Below are 19,715 nucleotides of genomic sequence, written 5' to 3'. Positions count from 1 at the left end.
TATTTCTCTGTATAAATCAAACTGTTTATTCATGTGAATTCACCAAAAAGCGCAGGATTCAAAGTGGATATCATCAGAGGTGTGTGGGGGGGTGGTGTCAGGAACGCACTGCAGAGGAAATTCTGCTGAATAGAAATGACCTGATGCCACAAAATGGCAGAAAACACTCAAACACACTGTGATATACTGAAGAACTGTCAGTTGTTGAGAAGCTACTGAAAGCTTGAGGTGACTGAGCATCACATTAGAACAAGTACCTTTTTATAACATGACCACGCTTTAGATTTAATTCAAGACAAATCTAAAGATCAAGTTGTTTTCTAATTGTCAAACTGTTGAATGTGACAATTGCACAAATGCTTATGGATGCTCTTGATGAGAGCGAGGGGGAAGAAGTCAGCTTGGTACCTTTTGAGAATCTGCATTGCTTTAAAAGAAATGTCGTACAGATCTGCTCCATCATCACTGAGCCACTGGGATCTGCAGGCGAGTACCCAAAGGTATATTTAAGCAAAATATTATATTTCTATGTAACGTGTTGAAAATGAGTCTAATGTACCACATTTTGAGAAATCAGTGTAATAGTTAATGCCCGTTTAAAAAAAAAAAACTGAAACGGCAGAAAGGAATATAAGATAAATGTGCACAACCAGATAGAAAACATCTACATCCTCGAGCAGTGATGAGCAGCCAGGAACACTCCAAGTACCATGCAGAGTTTGAGGTGTATTTAGAAATATAAAACTGATTTGAAAAATTAAATTTTAGAGTACCATTACTGGAGCAAACATCGAGAATCTCTTTTGTCAAAAGCTGTTGTCAGACATGAACTCTGGAAAAAGAAGGCAGCAGGAGATTGTCCGGGTCAGACGAGTTCACTACTACAGGAAAATGTCCGGAGCCTTCGGGACATGACGTATAAATTATGCTGCGGAAGTCGCGTGTTTCTGTTCACAGCTCATCCTCACTGGCCTCAGCCAAAAGCTCTGTGATCTCATTGTCCTTCCAATTTGACAACTTCATGAGGGTCCTCTATGACGCCTTGTTTTCATATGGAAACCCGTCCGTCGCTTATTAGAAACTTCATCAACACGGCCGCTTGCTCACTTTGGAACTTTCCGGACCTTTTCTCACTGTATTCTCACTTGGGTTCACACGGACATTTTACCAGGGGGCTGGAAGGACAGGTTGTGTAAAGTGTCCGGAGCGACTGACTCGGACATGTGACTTCTAACATGCAGGCCCTGCGGAGGATTGTAGGAGAATGTGCAGACTTCAGTGCATGTGTGCAAGCAGCCGGAGTCTCTGTTGTTTCTGGAAGTTCCCAGGCAGCTGAACATCAAGAGATGGAAGTCAGAAAAAAAAAGTCAAACTTCCCCAGATGAGAAGCGATGATCTGCAGCATCAGAGCAGCTGATAAGACGCGTGGTGAAGATTCGTACCAACAACCCGCTGCTGTAGTTTTAAGAGTTTCCATGTTTTCATTGTAGAGAAACAGGCCACAGAGGAAACCTCTACTGTCAGGATTATAAATCTGTTAATAAGTGCACGGATGCACTGGTAAAATCTCACCACATACACACACAAACACACACACACACACATATATTTATATATATATTTACACATTCACACATCCAGCCTGTGCACACACTCTACTGCTCAGTCTGGCTGAAGTCGTAGCAGAAGTTGTAGTTGCTCGGAGGTTTGGGGACGACGGGCGCACTGTCGGGGATGGGGACGTTCTCCAGGTCCAGGAGGCGGAGCTTAATCTCCATAGAGAGGAGGATGTCCAGCTCGCTGCGCATGGACTCACTGCTCATGTCCCGGCCCAGGAGGACGCTCAGGCCGTCCGTCCACAGGCAGAACTGACACAGGGAGGAGGACAGTGAGTACTCGGTGGGGGGGTGGGGGGTATTCTTACACACAGAATAAGATGCTATGTGGAAATGTCTGGACAATAAGAAGTTCGACTCACATCAGTTCTGGAGGGTGCGATGAAGTTCAGACTGTACTCTTCTGCATATGTGAGGCTAAATGCCAGGTCCAGCACCTCCTACAGGGAGGGAGGAACAAGTACAGACACAACGAGACTTTATTACTTCTTCTGACTGAGTGGAAAACCTCCATAACCTGAAAAGATAAGAAGAGCCGCTGACCTTGTTCTGTTTGCCTTTGTGCTCCTTCATGTGAGGACAGTCTTTTCCCGTCAGCAGCCCCTTGATATCTGCTACTGGAACTGAGGGAGGAGGAGGAAAGACTTTGATCAGGGCTCAGACATGAATATTTCTTTATCCTGACTTTATCTAGACACTAGAGCCTGGCTGAAATCAGCGGATCTGAGCCCTTCACAGTATTGGCCTCTGTGTTTTTGGTGAAGGGCAAATATGAAATGTAAATGATGTTGTATTTTCTTAATTCAAGTTCTATTTATTACAGGTTTGATAACGACATCTTAGGAATCGACTCACTCTTCTCTTGCAGTGTTTCTATCGTGGGATTGTCCATGTCTTCCTCCACGTCGCCGTAGTGAAGCATTTTGTGATTGGGTGACAAGCGGCAGTACCACAGTTTATCTGAGAGGAAAATGGGCAAAGACAGAGGTTGGTCAGACAGGAAAGTATCAAGTCTACTGGTTTTAGAGGTGTGTGTGTGTGTGTGTGTGCTGGTTTCTCACCCTGTCGGCGTCGGCTGCTGATCTTCCTGAACTTGGTTCCCTGACACAGTCGGTTGAGTCTCTGCTGACGGATCAGCTCGAGCAGCTCCGGCTTCAGACGCTCTTTCAGCTCCCTAGGAAGGAAAAACACACACTCACATGTCATTTAACATTAGTATTTGTTATAGTGAAGAAACTCAGACGTGTTCGCAAACTCATGACCAAACCACAGCAAGCCACAAAAGGTTAAATAAAACTTTTACATTAGAGGTTTTCTCTTTGATTATTTCAGTAAGGAATCAAACGCAGCACAGGCAGCACCTCTGCCGACGTGCAGGGATGAGGGCAGCGCTCTGTTCACTGTTACACTCACTGTTTAGTGACAAACAGTCACTTAACAAACAAGTCACATAATAAACAACAGCTGATGTATCAGGGGGGGAAAGTCGTCATGAGAGCAGATGAACAGGTTTCGTGATGGTGTTGCTTTACTTTTACGAAGGCTCATCATTGAGGTAAAACTTTAATTTAACAAGCTTTTAACTAATCACAAGTATGAACATAAAATAAAAAAAATCTAGAATAAAAAACTCACTCACCTGCTCGATTTAATTTCCTCTGTCATGATTCACATGATTAGAAATCAGTAAAAACAGTAGAAAGGGACGTGTCCTGCCTCGTATCTAAAGTCCGGCCTTCAGCCCGGCAGTGTGAGGTGTCAATCAACCATGTGACCGGTGTGGTGTTCAACTCACAGTACAGGGGGCGCGAGCGTCTCCTCCTGGTGCAGCCGCTCCGTCTGCCGCAGTTTGAGGATCTCGCCGTAGTTGAGAGCGTTGACCTTGTTCTTGAAGAGCTCCAGGGACGTGGGCTTACTGGACAACGTCCGGGTGATCTGCTCCCTCACCACCTGCATCACCTGCAGACAGAGACAGAGAGATGGTTTACGTCCTGCTGCGTGAAGCCGGATCTACTGATTCAATGTGCTGCCTCCTGTGTCCTCATCGCTCCCCTGTTCTTTGATTTGGGGAAGTGGTCTTTGAAAAGAGAGCAACTGTTTGTTATTGAGTGGAAAGTTTAAAGCCCTCTGATGAATGGTATTAATCAGAAGTTGCCTATAGATAAGAAGCTCTAAAAATCTAGAGAATGAGGGTGTCTCTGCATCAAGTTTAACAATTTGTCGTTGGCAGCTCGTTGTTTTATCTTATCATATATAAACTCTATATTTACAAGCAGGTCACAATCTTCATTGTCATTCACTGATGAAGACCATAAACTGTAGATAAAGATGGACACCATGTCTCCACCTCCTCCCACTTTCCAGAAATGAAGCAACAATATCCTGGAGGTATCATGACTCTGAACTCTGAGATGGAGAGTTTGGGGACACTTTAGATTGTGGACTCTTTTGGGTTTTGTTGACTTTTACCTGTGTGTTTCCTTGTGTTCAGTTGTTTCCCCCCTGAGTTCTCCGCTTCCTGTTTTATTTTGAAATGATGTTCCTCATGTGTCTCTGGCTTAACTTCCTGTCTTTGTGTTTCACCTGTGTCCACTCGGCCTGCCTCCCTTGTGTATATAAGTCTCTGTGCTTCCCTTTGTCAGTTTGTCGTCGTTCACTCGTCATCGTGTTTCCCTGAACATCGTGTTTCCCTGAACATCGTGTTTCCCTGAACATCGTGTTCCTGAACATCGTGTTTCCCTGAACATCGTGTTCCCCTGAACATCGTGTTCCCTGAACATCGTGTTCCCCTGAACATCGTGTTCCCCTGAACATCGTGTTCCCCTGAACATCGTGTTCCCCTGAACATCGTGTTTCCCTGAACATCGTGTTCCCCTGAACATCGTGTTTCCCTGAACATCGTGTTCTCTCAGTTGATCTTGTCGTCCTGTCACTTTGTCTTTTCTAGTTTCTAGTGTTTGTCTGTTTTGGGACTTAGTTTTTTTTAAACCCTTACATCTAACTTACCCAACCAGTAACACCACACCAACCATCCTCAGGTTCATCCTATCATCTGGGTGATAACTGCAGATTCAATTTAAAAACTAATTTGTAAACAATCTGCTGTCTCACTGACTCAGCGTTATTTTTTTTGTGCGTGTGTTTTCTGCATGACTTGTTCAACTGAAGCTCACACAGACGGACACGGGGTGACCCTGGCTGCCCTGAAACTGCCCGCTTGCATGTGATTACCATCTATAGATCCCTTCGGGTTTAGGCGCCTCAGCTGCAAGTAGTGAAAAATCTATATAATAATCTATAGAAGCTGCGGGAGGGAGCGGTCTCCAGCAACACAACTCACACAAACGGCTCTGCTGACCTACATCGTTCCTCTTTACAACTTTGATCGAGAGCAATCACCGACTAAAGTGAAGCATTCAGTGGAGCTCGGTCTGGACGTCTCTCTCCTGTTCTACAAATAACTACAGCAGAGAATCTGATACACTGGGATTTACATGCATTACAGAAAACAACAATAGATTTTTAAATAACGTGGCATCTGATGACGCAGATTCAGAAATGCATTTGTTGTAGGGTCCTTGAAAAATAAAGATGAATGTTACCAAACTGTTAACGACCACAGAGAACGACAGACAGACACTATCTGTGTGTGTCTGTGTGTGCCTGGCCGCACTACATGCGCAGACAGTGAAATCCAGACTGTCATTCTATATTGTGTGAACATGCACGGACACAAAACAAGCGGCTGGAGTTTCACACTGTCACCGCCTGCACAAGCTCCAGGAGCCAAAATAACTTTGGCATCCAGCAATTTTCACATGACACAAGTTTCCGACACCTAAACTCTCGTATGCTGCAAATCGTGTCTGTCGTAAAAACTCATCTTTTACCTGGAACATTTAACACCAACAGCAATCGAACCAATAAGTAGCACCAAACTATTCAAAGCGAATTTACAACCGAGAAAAAATACAAACAAAATCCAATCTTACCTCCATCCTTCGACTATTTTAAACAAACGACTTCAATCCCAACTCTAAGATTCCACCTGTCCGACGGTCGGCGATTAGAGGAAACGTGACGGGGGGATGACAAGCGGTGAGAGTGAGTGAGAGAAACAGACGTCACCTACATGGCAGGAGAGGTGCAGGCCTGTGGGTGTTTTGTAAACAGACACCCTGATATTCTCACGCACATGCCACCGCCACCCCCCCCCCACAGATCCAGCCCCCTCTGTTATTTAGCTGAACTGACCAATGGGAGGGATGACTGGCAGCTGTGTGTGTTCCCTGATACCCTGCAGCATGTGCTTGCTAAATGTGTGTGCACTCGTGGAGGATGGGGGGGGGGGGTGTGTGTGTGTAGAGATACGCACATACATGATTGTGTGTTTTTTTGTGGTAGTCTCACTCACGCCAACACAACTAAATCCACTTCGATCTCCAAGTAAGGAAACCTACATTTGTGACGTCTCGTATGACACCCCCACCTCTCTCTCTTTCTTTGGTTTCTCTCATTCTCGCCCTCTCATATTGTTTCCAGAGGTTTTACGTTCCCTCTGTTGTTGTGGAGTTACTGCTGAAGCCCTGGGCGCTTTGTTTTTTCCGCATTTCCTTCTCCCTCTGTTTCTGCCGCCCACCACGCTTCTCTTTGTCCACCTAATGCCCCTTTGTCCTTGCCCCAGAGCACCCTGGGTAGGGGGCCGTGGGCAGAAACAAAAGGCTGGTCTGCCGTCCCGGTGCTCGGGACACAGGGCTGCTCCTGACAGGTCAAAAGGTCACTGAGTTTTATGACTATCAGGAGAGCGCTGTGTTCACGACTGTGAGAGATGTGGAGATGCGACTCGAGACAAAAGCTTGACTTCTCTCTCTTTCTTGGTGCTACACTGCTTGTAAAGACACTGAATGTTGTGTGTAGGGGCAGGTTGTGTGTAGTTTGCACGAGAATAAACCAACACAATGTCACAAAAATACAAAGTTACACAAATCCAACACAATAAGTGTAAAACCGGAAAAATTTCTACTGGTTTTCTTGAATCTCTCTCAAAATTAATTAGTCGTTAAACCAGTTCACTGCCCATCAAGATGGAGTAAACAAAGTTACCATGGTAACAGCAAGTGCATTTTACACACTGATGCAATGCATGACTATTTTGGTCCGGAATTTCATACACGTCAACACTCACTTTTTTGATCCCTTCTATTTTTGTTTGTCTGAGCCGTGAGCCAGTTCATGACACTTGTATGGTACAACAGATTTGTCTGTGGAGCTCAGGATATGACACAAAGCAGACCCTGCTCTGCTGGGCTGTCGTGGACTACTGTACCTTGTCAAAGTCCTCCTGTGTGGCTCTCATCTCCTTCCAGGTCTTGTTGAGCAGCTGGATACAGACGCAGAAGAGCTCCTCCACGAGTCGGTCCTGACTGAAGAAGATGGGGTGGTAGTCAGCTCCCGTCTCTGAGGCTGTCAAATAGGAAGCGATGGAGAAGATGGAGGACAACAATGAAGAGAGGAAAGATCTTAGAGGTGGTTTGACCAGAGGATATTTATATATATTCATATCAGCAGCAGGTCGGAGGTCGACTTACGTGGCTCTCCGATACGAAGAATCTCACACAGGATGAGTGTGAGCTGAATGCTGCTCCTGGCAAACGGACACTCGTGTTTGTCCTCTCTACTGCTGTTCTCCAGAACAAACTGAGAGCGGGACACAAGGAGAAATGAAGATTAGATAAAAGAAAGAAGCTGAACTCTTTAAATAAAACAAATAAAAGATAAACCCCGCTCACCCTGCTGTAGGCATCAGGATAGCGTGAAGCAAAATAAGACATGGTGTCCAAAGCCACAAGACCAGGAGGTGTCCGCACCAAGTCCTGACCAGGGTTACTGTTGTTCTGGAAGGGAGGAATCAAAGATAATAATTAATACAAATCTAATACTGTCCCTAAGAGAAATATGATGAATGTTGAAGGACAAACATTAGAGAATAAGTTCTGAGGGCAGACACTCACAGAGAAGCCCAGTTTCTTGAACTCTTTAGCACAGAGCGAGCGGCGCCTCTCGTTGCTCAAGCTGTTTTCAGTCTCTGTCTCAAACGCCGCCTGACGCAAACCGTGGAGGACGTCTCTTTGATCCTGGTGTCACAGCAGGGAGACGCGGGTAAAAGATGGATGTTAACTTCTTATTTTATAATGTAAAAAATGCAGGAGAGATGTACATTAATGAAATGTATGTTTATTCAAATTCTACATATTTTTTTATTTATTTGACATAAAGTTTGTGGTTAAACTGAAAAATATCAAGCTTCAATTACATTTCTTTATCATAAAGGTTTAAGGTGAAAGATGAAGAGATTTAACGAGAAAGAATAAACAAATCAATCTGTAAACCTGAATCACTGGGGAATTTCTTCACTTGACAGATGCTATATAACAGTTTATGGTTCAGGAAAGGGTTCAATAGTCAAACTATCTGAAACCTAAATTGTGAAGAATGATGATTTGTTTAGTTTAGTAACAGGAAGTCAGAGACATGTTCAGCAGCAGCAGATGTTTTCTCTCCTCCTGTTTAACTGTCGCTCACCTGACTGTAACTGTCCAGAGGCGTCCTCATGCGAGGTTCCAGGTGATTCAACGTGACCGACTGTAGGACGTAGAGGTAGTGGGCCATCTCGTCCTGGACTGCACCAGAACTATGGATGATGTTCTGCAACACACGCACAGTCTGTGTTGGTTTATTCACATTCACAACGACAGGATAACAAAAGTGAGATCATCATCGTTTACCTTATAAATGTACTGACGCAGATTCTTCTTATTCAGGAAAGCAAACATATCCTGGAAAAGAGAAAAACAATGTTAGAGTGAGAGCAAGTGAAATGTGTCGCCGGGATGTAATGACACGTTTCTAACATGGGGTGGTACTATGGTGTCAGGAACAGACTCGGGGGGCGGGACATGGGTTTTAGTCTGAGACGGACTTTGACCTCTGTGACGAAACCAACACTTGCTGGTTCTTGCCACTGACTCAACCTCATTTTGTTCAGGATGCAAATTTGCTCTGGGATTGTTCACCCTGATAAGACGGGTGGATTTGTTGATAAATTTGAGGAAGTGTGTGCATGTGTGTGTGTGTGAGAGAGAGAGAGAGAGGGAGAGTAACAAAGAGAGCCTGAGAGAAAAGAGATGAAGGGCTGAATGAAGGAACTGTTTCCGTACAATAAGAGAGGAGCAGAAACCGAACAGAGGGAGAGAAAGACTCGACTGTCTGCAGAAAGTCTGAGATGTGCAGACAGAACAACAGAGATGGACCATTTCCAGCTGTTTGCCAGAGGTGGTGCTTGCAGGACTCTGACTCCTATGTACAATAAAAGGTCCGACTGGTACAAAAACACCCTTTTTCCACAAGTCACATGCAGGCCGTGTTCAGCCCGGGGTGTCAGAGCTTCCCATCAGCACACAAAGGACTCATAGTCGACAATTACGTCAAGAGCAAATGAAAAACAGCGAAGAGAATGTACCGATTTTTTACAGTTGCAGGCATCACTGTGTCAGAGAGAAACAAAGATTCAGGAAACTAAACAGCCAATTTGTCTGCACGGCGGTGAGATCAAAGAGCAATAAGGAGAAGAGGAACAGAGAGGGAGAGTAATAACCAGACTGCAGCAGCACCTGTCTGTCGGAGTCTCCGGCCGTCTGCAGCAGGGCCATGAGCAGGGCCATGGCTTTGGTCTGGATCTGCTGGTTGGTCCTGGAACAAGTCGGAGAGGAGCGTGTGAGACAAACACACAATATGAGGATTCACTTGACTGTATGGAAATGTGAGTTTAGGCATAAAAAGACGAGATAATCCGTATTTTATGTTGGACACTGGATTCACATGTTTGCACTGAACGTGGCAATGGAAATGCTTTGAATGTTGGGATGTCATGTGCTGCTGCAGCTGAACAAGAACACTCAAGCACGTTACTTCCCATGTACTTCTCTCTAGCATTGTATTGATAGCTCGCATTGGCACGTTAGCTTGAAAGCCACGTTGTGTGTCCCGAGCGTGAAACTGGGATTGCGTCCACACCAAGCATCGGGCACGCCCACCATCTAACACAAGGCACATGTGTGAGTCCATTGTACGCAGCGTGATGCATGGCAGAGAACTAGTTCTGCCAAGGAGGTAATTAATTCTGTCTGTTCGCAGGATTACGCAAAAACTACTGCAATAAATATTTTGAAACTTTGAGAGAGATGGGATGTGAGTCAAGGAAAAACCCATAAAGTTCTGAGGCGGGTCCAGGAATGATTTATCACTTTCTCTAACATTGCAAGATTTCCCAAGGAATAAGTCATGGGTCTTGATGATGAAATTCATCTTTAGGGGATTGATATCTATGAGAGTGGGAAATCTGGTGCAGCTTGATTGAATCTGATGGGACTGTTGGCCTCTGCTCTCAACTGAGTACCATCCCAGTTGCCGCTGTTTTATATCAGTAGTATTATCAGCAGCGTTTTACATATTTAAAAACTTCCCGTTTCAGAGACAATGCTGCTTTTTATCAACCAGGTCACCAATCCCTGACGTGTTCCCTCTGTCAGGACTTTATTTCTCTTTCAATTTACTGAAGAGACACTGCTTCAATTTGAAAGTAAGTATTTAGTAAATGTATGTTTGGCTCTTATGAGTCCACATCTATCTGTGACTTACACCTGGAGATGAGCGACCAGCCTCTCCATGGTGACTTCCTGTTTGACCTGTTGGAAGAGGCCGTGACTGCTCAGCACCATGCTCTCCAGGATGTCCAGGGACACCTGCTGCATTGACGCGTCTGTCGACTTAGCGTTGACAAAGCTGGCGATCTGAAAGGAGAGAAGTAAGGAAGGGAGTAAGAAGGTGGGAAATATGAGAGTGAATGAGCGACACACTAATCAAAAAAATACATCTGTGACCAAACTAAAAGACAGGAAGCAGCAGATCCAGCACCTTCTTGATGAAGATGGTTGAGAGGTTCTCCCAAGAAACTATCCCGTGATCCATCAGCTCCATGAAGCCTGTCAGTGTGTGCGTCATGATCACATTACTCCTGAATGACACACACACACACAGACAGACAGAAATAAGTATAATGTAATCACACACACAGACACACAGAATCCTTTCAATAATTCAGTTACTAACTTAACACAGTTCAAAAGGAAAAGCTCTTTGATAAAATATGTCGTAAGAAAGGTCTTTTAAGAAATTACTGATTCAGCCGACTTGATTCCCACTAAAAAAAAGTCCTGATTTTCTGGTTTACACTAATGTTCTCTAAGTTCTGTCCCAACTTGCTACAGCATCGTTTCTCAATGTTATCTATGATCAGAGGAAATGTTAAAAATAAATCAGCGAGTACTCCGAAACTGGAGGAACAAACGGGAGGAGATGTTTCTGAAACACATTCACCAGGTACATTCCTTGTTTTTCTTATATGCATTAAGCTCAGTGGGATGTGCTGCTACATGTACAGAAACCACTTCTCTCTGAGGAACAGCATTCCAAGGAAAACATGTGAGCACAGACACAGAGACAGATACTAACTCCTTAGAATCCTCCACTATCTTGACCAGTAAGAGGTGTCCGTCTCTGCTGATGAACTCCTGAGCGAAGGTCACGTCTGTGGAGACGTTCGCCAGCTCCTTCAGCGAATCGCAGCGCACGCCCGAGTCCGAGCTCTGGATGCCCTTGAACAAGTCCTCCGCACAGCGACCCTGCGTTCGGCAGAAAGACCAAAGCTCACCAACATGTTTCCTAATTATTCACAGTGTTGTTACTCTCTTCAGTTTTTACAAGGGGGCTGGGGCGGAAAGACTCAGGAGAAAGTCTGGAGGCTCTCACTCAGACATTTGCTCTCTCGCACATACATTCAGTGCATGTCTGAAGCAGCAGCTAGAGAGTGAGAGACAGAAGAATGTGAGAGGAGGAGGTGAGAGAAGAAAGAGGCAGTTGGCTGCAGACTCACCGGGGCCTTGGTCAGACGCAGAATGCAGCCGTTCTTAATGTCCAGACGATTCTACGCCGCACAAACAAACACAAACACAAACAGGTGGACAGAGGAGAAACAGATTTAAAAGCTGTTTAAAACACTTGAACATTGTATTTGTGAAAATGAGCTAAAAGGGCAAATATGTATGATTGTAATTCAAGTCGAAGACGAGTTTGACACTGCCTCGTTTTACTTGTACTACAATCTGAAAGTACTAAAATACGTCAGGCTGTTGGTGCAGGTTGGAACGTACAGGAAAGTGAGTTTTTTCCTTTATAGGAAAAGCAGCTGTTGTGAGTGAGTAATTGCAAAGAGACAGGAGGAGAAGAGAGTCCAGGCTGCTGCACTATCTCTGATCCTTTCACCTGAACAGGACTTCTACAGGGATTTTAGTTTCTAAATCAAATTACTGGTGAAAGTGGGAATTTATCAAATTATCACACTGATCTGAAATCAGGGTCATTGTTTCAAACGCTCATCCAGAAGTAGAAACATCTGTATATTACTGCAACCAACTCTAAAGTCTGGAAGTTGGCATTCTCTAAAAGTCTGCTGCTGAAATGTTCGACAATAAAAACATCATCTTTCTCTAATGACTTCTACAGCCCTGTCTCTACCTCTGAGGAGGGGGGAGGGGCTTCCACTGGCAACAGTTTGAAAAGGTCACCTGACACCGAGAAGATGAGTGTAGCCCTGACTGCGTTCGTCTCTTCTTCTCTCTCTCTCCCACGCTCTGTCTCTAGCTTTTTGACTCTCACACTCACATGTGTAAGCTGTGATTATTGTGCAACGTGAGCTCTGTTTGAAACAATCTCATATAACTGTTGGACGCGGGGAAAAATACAAAGAAGAGTTGAGTCACTGATTCACTGCTGGGTTTGGACTTGACAACGTTTTTTCGTCTTAAACCCAGAATCTCCTGCTGCTCAATGTTTTCAAGATGCGCTCAGATATTTACTGGACTGATTCCCTGGTGTAGATAAATGTAAATATGTAAACTAATAATACAGATACATAGATAAATGTATTTGACTTACTGATTCAGTGATGTACGTTTGCACTCCATCAGCATACTGCAGGGCGTAGTTGTCAGGACCTGGGAGATTCCAGCTACACACACACACACACACACACACACACACACGGATATTAACTATTGCAGAAGTTGGTGATAATAATTTTAAATGTTACCACAGAGCAGTAGAGTCATCATCTACTTACCCATCACACACTTCCTTTATTACAGCCGACAGAGGCTTTTTCTGCAGGAACACAAAAAATAGTCTACAATCACACACTCGCACTCATGGGAATTTACATTTACACATTACACACACCTGCTGCTGCATACATGTGGGTCAACAACAACAACAGGACTTAGCAGACTCTACTATCAAAGTATTTCCTCTGTCAGGGAGCTGAACGCATGCTCGGGTAATAACACGCTGTTATGGGATCACGACGCCACAGCTATTCTCGCTGGCTGCAAACCCCGTGTGCTGAGAAGAGGAAATCCAAGATCTCCTCGACGCCTTCTGAACAATGTTTCCCTCGCTTTCCAGATCCCGCTTTGCACATAAATAAAAGCCAGACAACTTCCATGTCTGACTCTCAGACTATCCTGCTATTAGTGGTCAGCCCCGCGGTCAACCAATCAAAATGTCCTCGGGTTGTGCGGTAGACCCAGCGGATGGCCTGTTATTAGTGGCAGCCAAGAAGGTCGACCTATCAGATGTGTTTAATGACGACAGGAGGGCCAATGAGAAGTTTTTGTGAGCCTCCTCCGGGCTCGCAGGATTAGTTGGGATCTAAAACAAAAATATTTTGGGTAGCGAGTGAGTTTTCACGTTATAAACTGATCCTGGATCCTCTGTGGCTGTGCTGATAAAAACAAGAGTCGTGAAATTATTGGAGGCATTAAGGTTTTTAAAAAATGTGTGAAACTAGAATCTGTGTCCATTCCTGTTGAAATTAAAAAGTCTTGTAAGAACCTGTTCAACACATTTTCTCTCTGGTCAAGTGTGTATGTGACTGTGAACAGTGAACACCCCCGCTGTCTGCTTTACACTTTAAACTACAACTCACTGGTGGTGTCTTGTGCAAAGAAGTTCAACTTCCCCAAAAATTTCTGGGAAACCCATGGAAAACTTCCCCCACGAAGTTAAAGCTGAGAAAGACAGAAAACCAGCTGGGAGGGTGTCGAAGCTCCGGAAGCGTTTGAGAAAAATTAACAAGGTCTTTGTACTTTCTGTCTGAGAAACTAATATCAAGGCATTATACATATGTCTGTATTAATTACCAATGTCTCAAACCATAATAGTAGCTGGATTAGTAGCTAAAATAGAGCTTTTTTGTCTTTAATGTGAATAAATATGTCTGTAGTATAATGATGTAAATCATGTTTCAAAAAAAGGAGTTGGATTTAAACTTCTCCAATCATTTCATATCTCTCTATATGACTGAGATAAGGAGATATATCTTTATTTCCTCTATCCGTGTGTGTGTGTGTGTGTGTGTGTGTGTGTGTGTGTGTGTGTGTGTGTGTGTGTGTGTGTGTGTGTGTGTGTGTGTGTGTGTGTGTGTGTGTGTGTGTGTGTGTGTGTGTGTGTGTGTGTGTGTGTGTATTACCTGATCCAGTTGTATGAGCTGGGGATAGGCCCCAGGCATCTGGATGGCAATCTTCACGATGTCCTTCTGCTGTGGCATCTTGGCACCTTGTGATTCCACCACTCTGTAATCTGGTGATGACAAAAAGAGAAGAAAGAGTCAATGTGTTGTATATTTCTTTTATCAGTTCATCAGGACCGTCACTGGTTAAACTCTTAATGACCTCTATACACTACAGGTCACATTCATTTATTTATACACACATTTCTCTATCACACGTGATTCACACTCTGACACCCCCCCATCTGGATGACTGGAGGAGACTGGGATCAAACCACCGACCTCCTGGTTAGTGGATACAATACATTCAGTATTATTAACCTTTGAATAAACGGGTGGCTCCGTATTTTCTCCGGAGAAGGTGCATGTGTGAACGCAAATGAAAAACTGATTCTCCAGTTCAGGATCTGCGAAGTGAGTCGAGCATCACTGGACTTTGAATTCACAGGGGAACGGCTCTTTGTGCAGCAGAGGAGATGCAGCTTAAGGGTTTTGCAGCCTGAGTCCAACATTGGTCTTTACTTTTAGCGGCTTAATTACTGCAGGTCACTGTTGCAGTTTCATAAAGAAAACTGCAACCAGCATCACTACGGACCAAACAACCAGCCCATTCCAAACAGGCAGGTTTGGAACACACACTGAACTGGAGCCGTCTCTGTTCAGCTCATAGATTTCACCTGGGCTGTGCTGCTCCTGCGTTAAAACCAGATAATTCACCAGTTTTAAAACGTAACCTCGTAAAAACCAACTCCTCCACAGGAGCAGTTTCTCTTTTAGTGTGAACTGAGTCTGTTTATCGCATGAATGATTCACGACCGTCAGAGCGACTGTCATTTTCAGCATGAAGTTGTAGAACGCTGTGTTCCTCTTTCCCTGTGTATTTATGGTGTAGTGAGTAAAGCTGAGATGACTGAACGCTGTCTACACATGCACTTTGGATCGCTCACACACCCCTTTCCAACTCACTTCTCCCTCGGCCTTCAGACGAGCATTCCCAGAGGATACAGAAGACGCTGTTGTTGTGCTCCCAACCCTTCCCCCTTCCTCGTCCTTCTCCCTCACTCTCGCCACATGGAAACAATACAGTTGGATGTAAATTCTTCTGTTACACTCGCCAGCTCACAATGAAAGAAAAAGAGGTTGAGCTTGTGCCTGCTTGTGCTCGGTGTGATTAATAGACCCCACCCTCTGCAGGATCTCTTGGAGAGCAGCTCTGCGAAAGAGAGAGACAGACCTCACGGTTTACGGCTGGTTTCAAAGAGACGCTCCTGTCAACACAACCACACGTCGTCTCACCTCGCTCACCCCGAGGCAGCGTCTCTCCTGATGCAGGGTGCCTTCAAAGTGGGGCACAGCAAGGGAGGATGATTCTGATCAACAGGAGAATGTTTGTTTGTTTGTTTGTTTGTGGATCATTTAGACTCGACAGAGAAGACAACCCTGAGGCGCTGAGAGAATCCTGGTAAACTGCTGCCGAACGTCAACTTCACTCCAACAAACGACAACAACAATTTGCAGACTTAATCTTGAAGAGATTTAGGGGATGTAGGTTTGTTCTCGGGCAGATTATGAGTCAGCAAATACAAGGGCAAACTGGGTAAAGGCATGTCCGGTCTTTGCAGCGACGAGGACTGTCTGTGGGTTTTAATCTGGATGTGTGTCAGAGCTGTAGAGCCCTATCAGCTGAACATCAAATTATCGGTTTGGTTACACTACAAAGAGTGACCAACAAAACCAGTTGTCTGAAAAAAACAAATTCTACATCTGGGAGACAAAATCAAACATTAAAAAATAAAAAAATATATTTTTTGGCCACCGTTTGTCCAAAGATTTTCAAGGTTTCTTTAAGTGATTTTTTTTATAAACTTGTAATCATAAAACACAGGCTGTGGCAGTATTTCCTCTTTCCTCCAATCCACCAGAACAAGATGGCCCCCCCCCCCGGCTTTACGAGCCAGTAAGAGTTCGATCAGGGTTCGATGAAGAAACCAGACAGGCGGCCACAGCTGAGTTTTCTGTGGGATGGTAAGAGAGTGTGAACAAACTTGTGTTGGTGACTGTGAGTTAAGGGCAGAAGGTTGTGTTAATGAGAAAGGAGGTGATGAGACAAATAACTTTAACCACTCTAAAAGAAATATTGAGTGGTCCGTCTTGAAACACGGACCACTCAAAAAATTAAACCACCAATTCAATTGTATCAGATTTGTACGGTGCTTAATCCCAACATACTTTACCTCCAGGAACATTACAGAGCGAGGGCCCAGTCACACATACACGGATGCAAAGCTAATATCTGGGGTCAAAGGTCACCACGGGTGAACTCCATGCAAAGCCACACAGCGATTTGCCTCTCCACAGTAAGCAAATGTGTTAATTTGCTTCCTCGCTCACTGTGATTGGAAGTGAACAGGAGGCGAAGGTTTGCATATGTGTGGCCCTGAGGTCGAGACCTTCCACTATGAGAGAAATTTGTCCTCAAGTAAAGGAAAGAGAAAAACTATCATGTGGACACAGTAATAAAAATATATAATTTCTTGCCTCATATCTCACTACCACCTTTTTCAACAGGAGACATTTTGACATGTCACAGTAGGAAAACCACAGGTATGAGTGAGTGACTAATAAAAGGAATGACTATTTTTAATCATTATTGATGTCCTCAGTAGCCGCTGAGCCTTTCCCCCTGTAACCAGACAAAATGTCTGCTGCTTTTCTGCTGCTGCTTCAAACTAAGTCAGATCCAACTGTCCTGAGAGTTAAAACATTCCAGTGCAGCAGATTTGCAGCCTCCTGGATTCACCCACAGTGACAACAAAGCTCCTTTAGCCTGAAGTCATCACGACGCGTCTGTGCATGCTGCAGGCCTCGTTTTAACACCGTGTAGAAGTCACTGACGTTCTCTCTTCATCAAGATAAATAACAAACTCAAGTTCACACCTCGAGCCTCCTCTCATTTCCTCAAAAGAAAAAACCAACAAGCAGTGTGAAGTGTTGTAACCTGAAACTGACTCATTAAATGAATCCAATACGATTCTGTGCACTTTGTAGAATCACGTGTCAAACGTGTTTCTGCTCTGTTGAAAAACTGCTGATCAGAATGAAAATGTGAAAGTAATTCTCTGTTTCATTTTCTTAAATCCGCAGAAGATAGAGGGGAGTTTTAGTTTGGTTTTATCTCAGTGTCCACGGAGGTTAAGCACTGAGTGTCAGTGTCTGTACCTGTCTGTGGCAACTGACACCCCACAGTCTGTGTGCCTGTCGGCCTTCACAGCAACAGTTTGATAGCAAATTAAGGTTAATGAAGCTCATCTATTTAATTCCTGTAAAAACTAATAAGTAGTCAAAAAATGTAATTTCCAAAAACAACGGGTAAAAAGAGAATATATAGTTATATTTTTGAACAAAATACGCAATTTGAAAACATCACCTTTAACTTTTGGAAATTAATACAATGGTCAATTTAAGATTAATCCATAATTTAAAAAAAAATTAAATAAAAACTTGTGCTATTGACCATATTACATTTTATTAGAAACAACCTTCAGTTTTAATAAACATGTAACATGTAAGAAATGTGAGATTGATCCTCTAGACAAATCAAAGTGTTTATCAGGACACAGGTTTTACTCTTAGTACACTGATAATAGACTGTCAAGTATTTCTGTGATACAATACATAGACAGACTTAACAAACTTAACTTCACAGATCACACTCTTGTAGTAAACTCTTAAAGGTAAAGGTTTGATCACTTTAAACTCCAAACAGATAGAAAATGATTTTTTTCCCAGAGTTCAGCAGTTGTCAGTGTCGGAATTCATTCTCTGAGCGGTTTGCTTCATTAGGCTTAAAACCACAAGCACGGCCGGACCTTTTGTTAGTCTGCAGACCCAGTGTGAGTCTCAGACCCCCCGGACTGACACACTCCCCTCCCCACCCTCTGTGTGTGTGTGTGTGTGTGTGTGTGTGTGTGTGCGTGTGTGAGAGAGAGAGAGAGAGAGAGAGAGAGAGAGAGAGAGAGAGAAGGGGGGAGCTCTCAGCTGCCTGAAATTCCTAACCTGACAGGGTAACACACATACACACACAAGCATATATACACATTTATATACACACACACACACACACACACACACACACACACACACACACAGGCATATGAATATATACACATTTATGTATATATATACACATTATATTCACACACATCTACATGAGTGTATATGCATATGTACATACACATATATGCACATCTAATACACATGTATACACTCACACACATAGATACATACATGTGATGATTTATATACATATTATGGACACACACACACACTTCAAGTACAGGGCTAATATAAAAGAAATACTGAATTACTACCACAGAAGAAAGAGGTAAAACACTGTGTATCCACAAAGTATTGTAGAGTATTTACAACAATGGAGTAGTTTTAAATCTTTGTGCAGCTGCAAAATTGTGTTCGACCCAAATGGTCAGGCTGAAGTTGTGTAGAAGTAAAGATGAATGTCTTGAACTTGTGTTTGTTATTTAAAACAGATTTTAAAGCTGATTTCCTGCAGAGAGTCGCGACCCCCTTTCTTTAAATGAACTGTTGGGTTCTCTCCACTTTCTGTGTCCGGGTCCTTACCTGGGGAGAAGGGCCGGGTCGAGGCTACTGTCCTGCAGGAGCCGCCGCGGCCGGAGCCTCGAGCATTGGAACTTCGCTTTCGCCTCCAGGAGGAAAAAGCTCAGGAGTGAAACGTGTGTTTTCCTCCCGGACACATCGGAGGAGGTCGGAGCAGCGGCAGGGAAAACTCCTTGTTGCGAGTTTCCAGCAGAGATTAGGTCACTTTAAAGTTCCGGGTTGGTCCGAGTCGTTCACGCGAAGCTTCGAGTGAAAGCAGCCGGATTGTAAACACATCTTTTCCGGTTGTGACTTTCAAAATAAAACCCCTTGCGTACTCGCGTGTCAGCGTGGGAATAAAAAAAGCACGAGAAAAGAAACATTTCTACACATTTATTCCATTGCATTCAATTTAACTCTTAATTAACTGTGACACATTGTGCTTTCAACCCTTTCTGTGCTTTACCTGTATGATCGCCAGTATATAACATGTATTACACGAGCGACACAGAGCTTTTATTCTGAAAGACGTGCGGAAGTGCTCTTGCTGCTTATTCTGAACTGAACTAAAGTTTCTTCCAAGTTTCCAAGAAGTTAGTAGATGAATTCATTCAAAGTTCCGGGTCGGGTACAGTTGGTCGCAGCTGCCCCCTGCTGTTCCCCTTTGTCTCACAGCTTCTACTTCTTCAAACTGGGATTTTCACTGTTTCTATTATGATGAATTATAAAGTCAGGCCTGTTGGAACCAATGTGTGGCCTTTAGTAGCCTTGCTGTTCTGCTGAAGTGCCCTTTAGCACATCAC

The 19,715-nt window shown here is 43.9% G+C and overlaps 1 protein-coding gene across 3 annotated transcripts; it reads right to left on the bottom strand.

The window, feature by feature from the left end:
- Positions 1–8: 8 nt before the first annotated feature.
- On the bottom strand, positions 9–19,181 carry elmo3 (engulfment and cell motility 3). Of its 3 annotated transcripts, none has more exons than XM_035157008.2 (21): positions 18,937–19,181; positions 14,260–14,369; positions 12,853–12,893; positions 12,669–12,741; positions 11,608–11,658; positions 11,187–11,356; positions 10,590–10,689; positions 10,314–10,465; positions 9,287–9,365; positions 8,402–8,452; positions 8,199–8,321; positions 7,628–7,750; positions 7,406–7,510; positions 7,205–7,313; positions 6,943–7,079; positions 3,412–3,575; positions 2,678–2,790; positions 2,472–2,576; positions 2,160–2,239; positions 1,979–2,056; positions 9–1,868 (listed from the first exon to the last, which is right to left on the bottom strand). In XM_035157008.2, the coding sequence occupies exons 2-21, from the start codon at positions 14,335–14,337 to the stop codon at positions 1,656–1,658; spliced, it is 2,145 nt and encodes a 714-aa protein (XP_035012899.1). In that variant the 5' UTR covers positions 14,338–14,369; positions 18,937–19,181; the 3' UTR covers positions 9–1,655. The 3 variants fall into 3 exon arrangements, with proteins under 3 accessions (XP_035012899.1, XP_035012900.1, XP_035012901.1); XM_035157009.2 differs by lacking the exon at positions 18,937–19,181 and adding an exon at positions 15,265–15,406; XM_035157010.2 differs by lacking the exons at positions 6,943–7,079; positions 7,205–7,313; positions 7,406–7,510; ... (10 more) ...; positions 14,260–14,369; positions 18,937–19,181 and adding an exon at positions 5,609–5,798.
- Between the last annotated feature and the right edge of the window lie 534 nt (positions 19,182–19,715).

Source organism: Hippoglossus stenolepis, chromosome 5 (genome assembly GCF_022539355.2).
Source record: "Hippoglossus stenolepis isolate QCI-W04-F060 chromosome 5, HSTE1.2, whole genome shotgun sequence".
Classification (NCBI taxonomy): domain Eukaryota; kingdom Metazoa; phylum Chordata; class Actinopteri; order Pleuronectiformes; family Pleuronectidae; genus Hippoglossus; species Hippoglossus stenolepis.
This window is presented reverse-complemented; position numbering and strand designations above follow the sequence as displayed.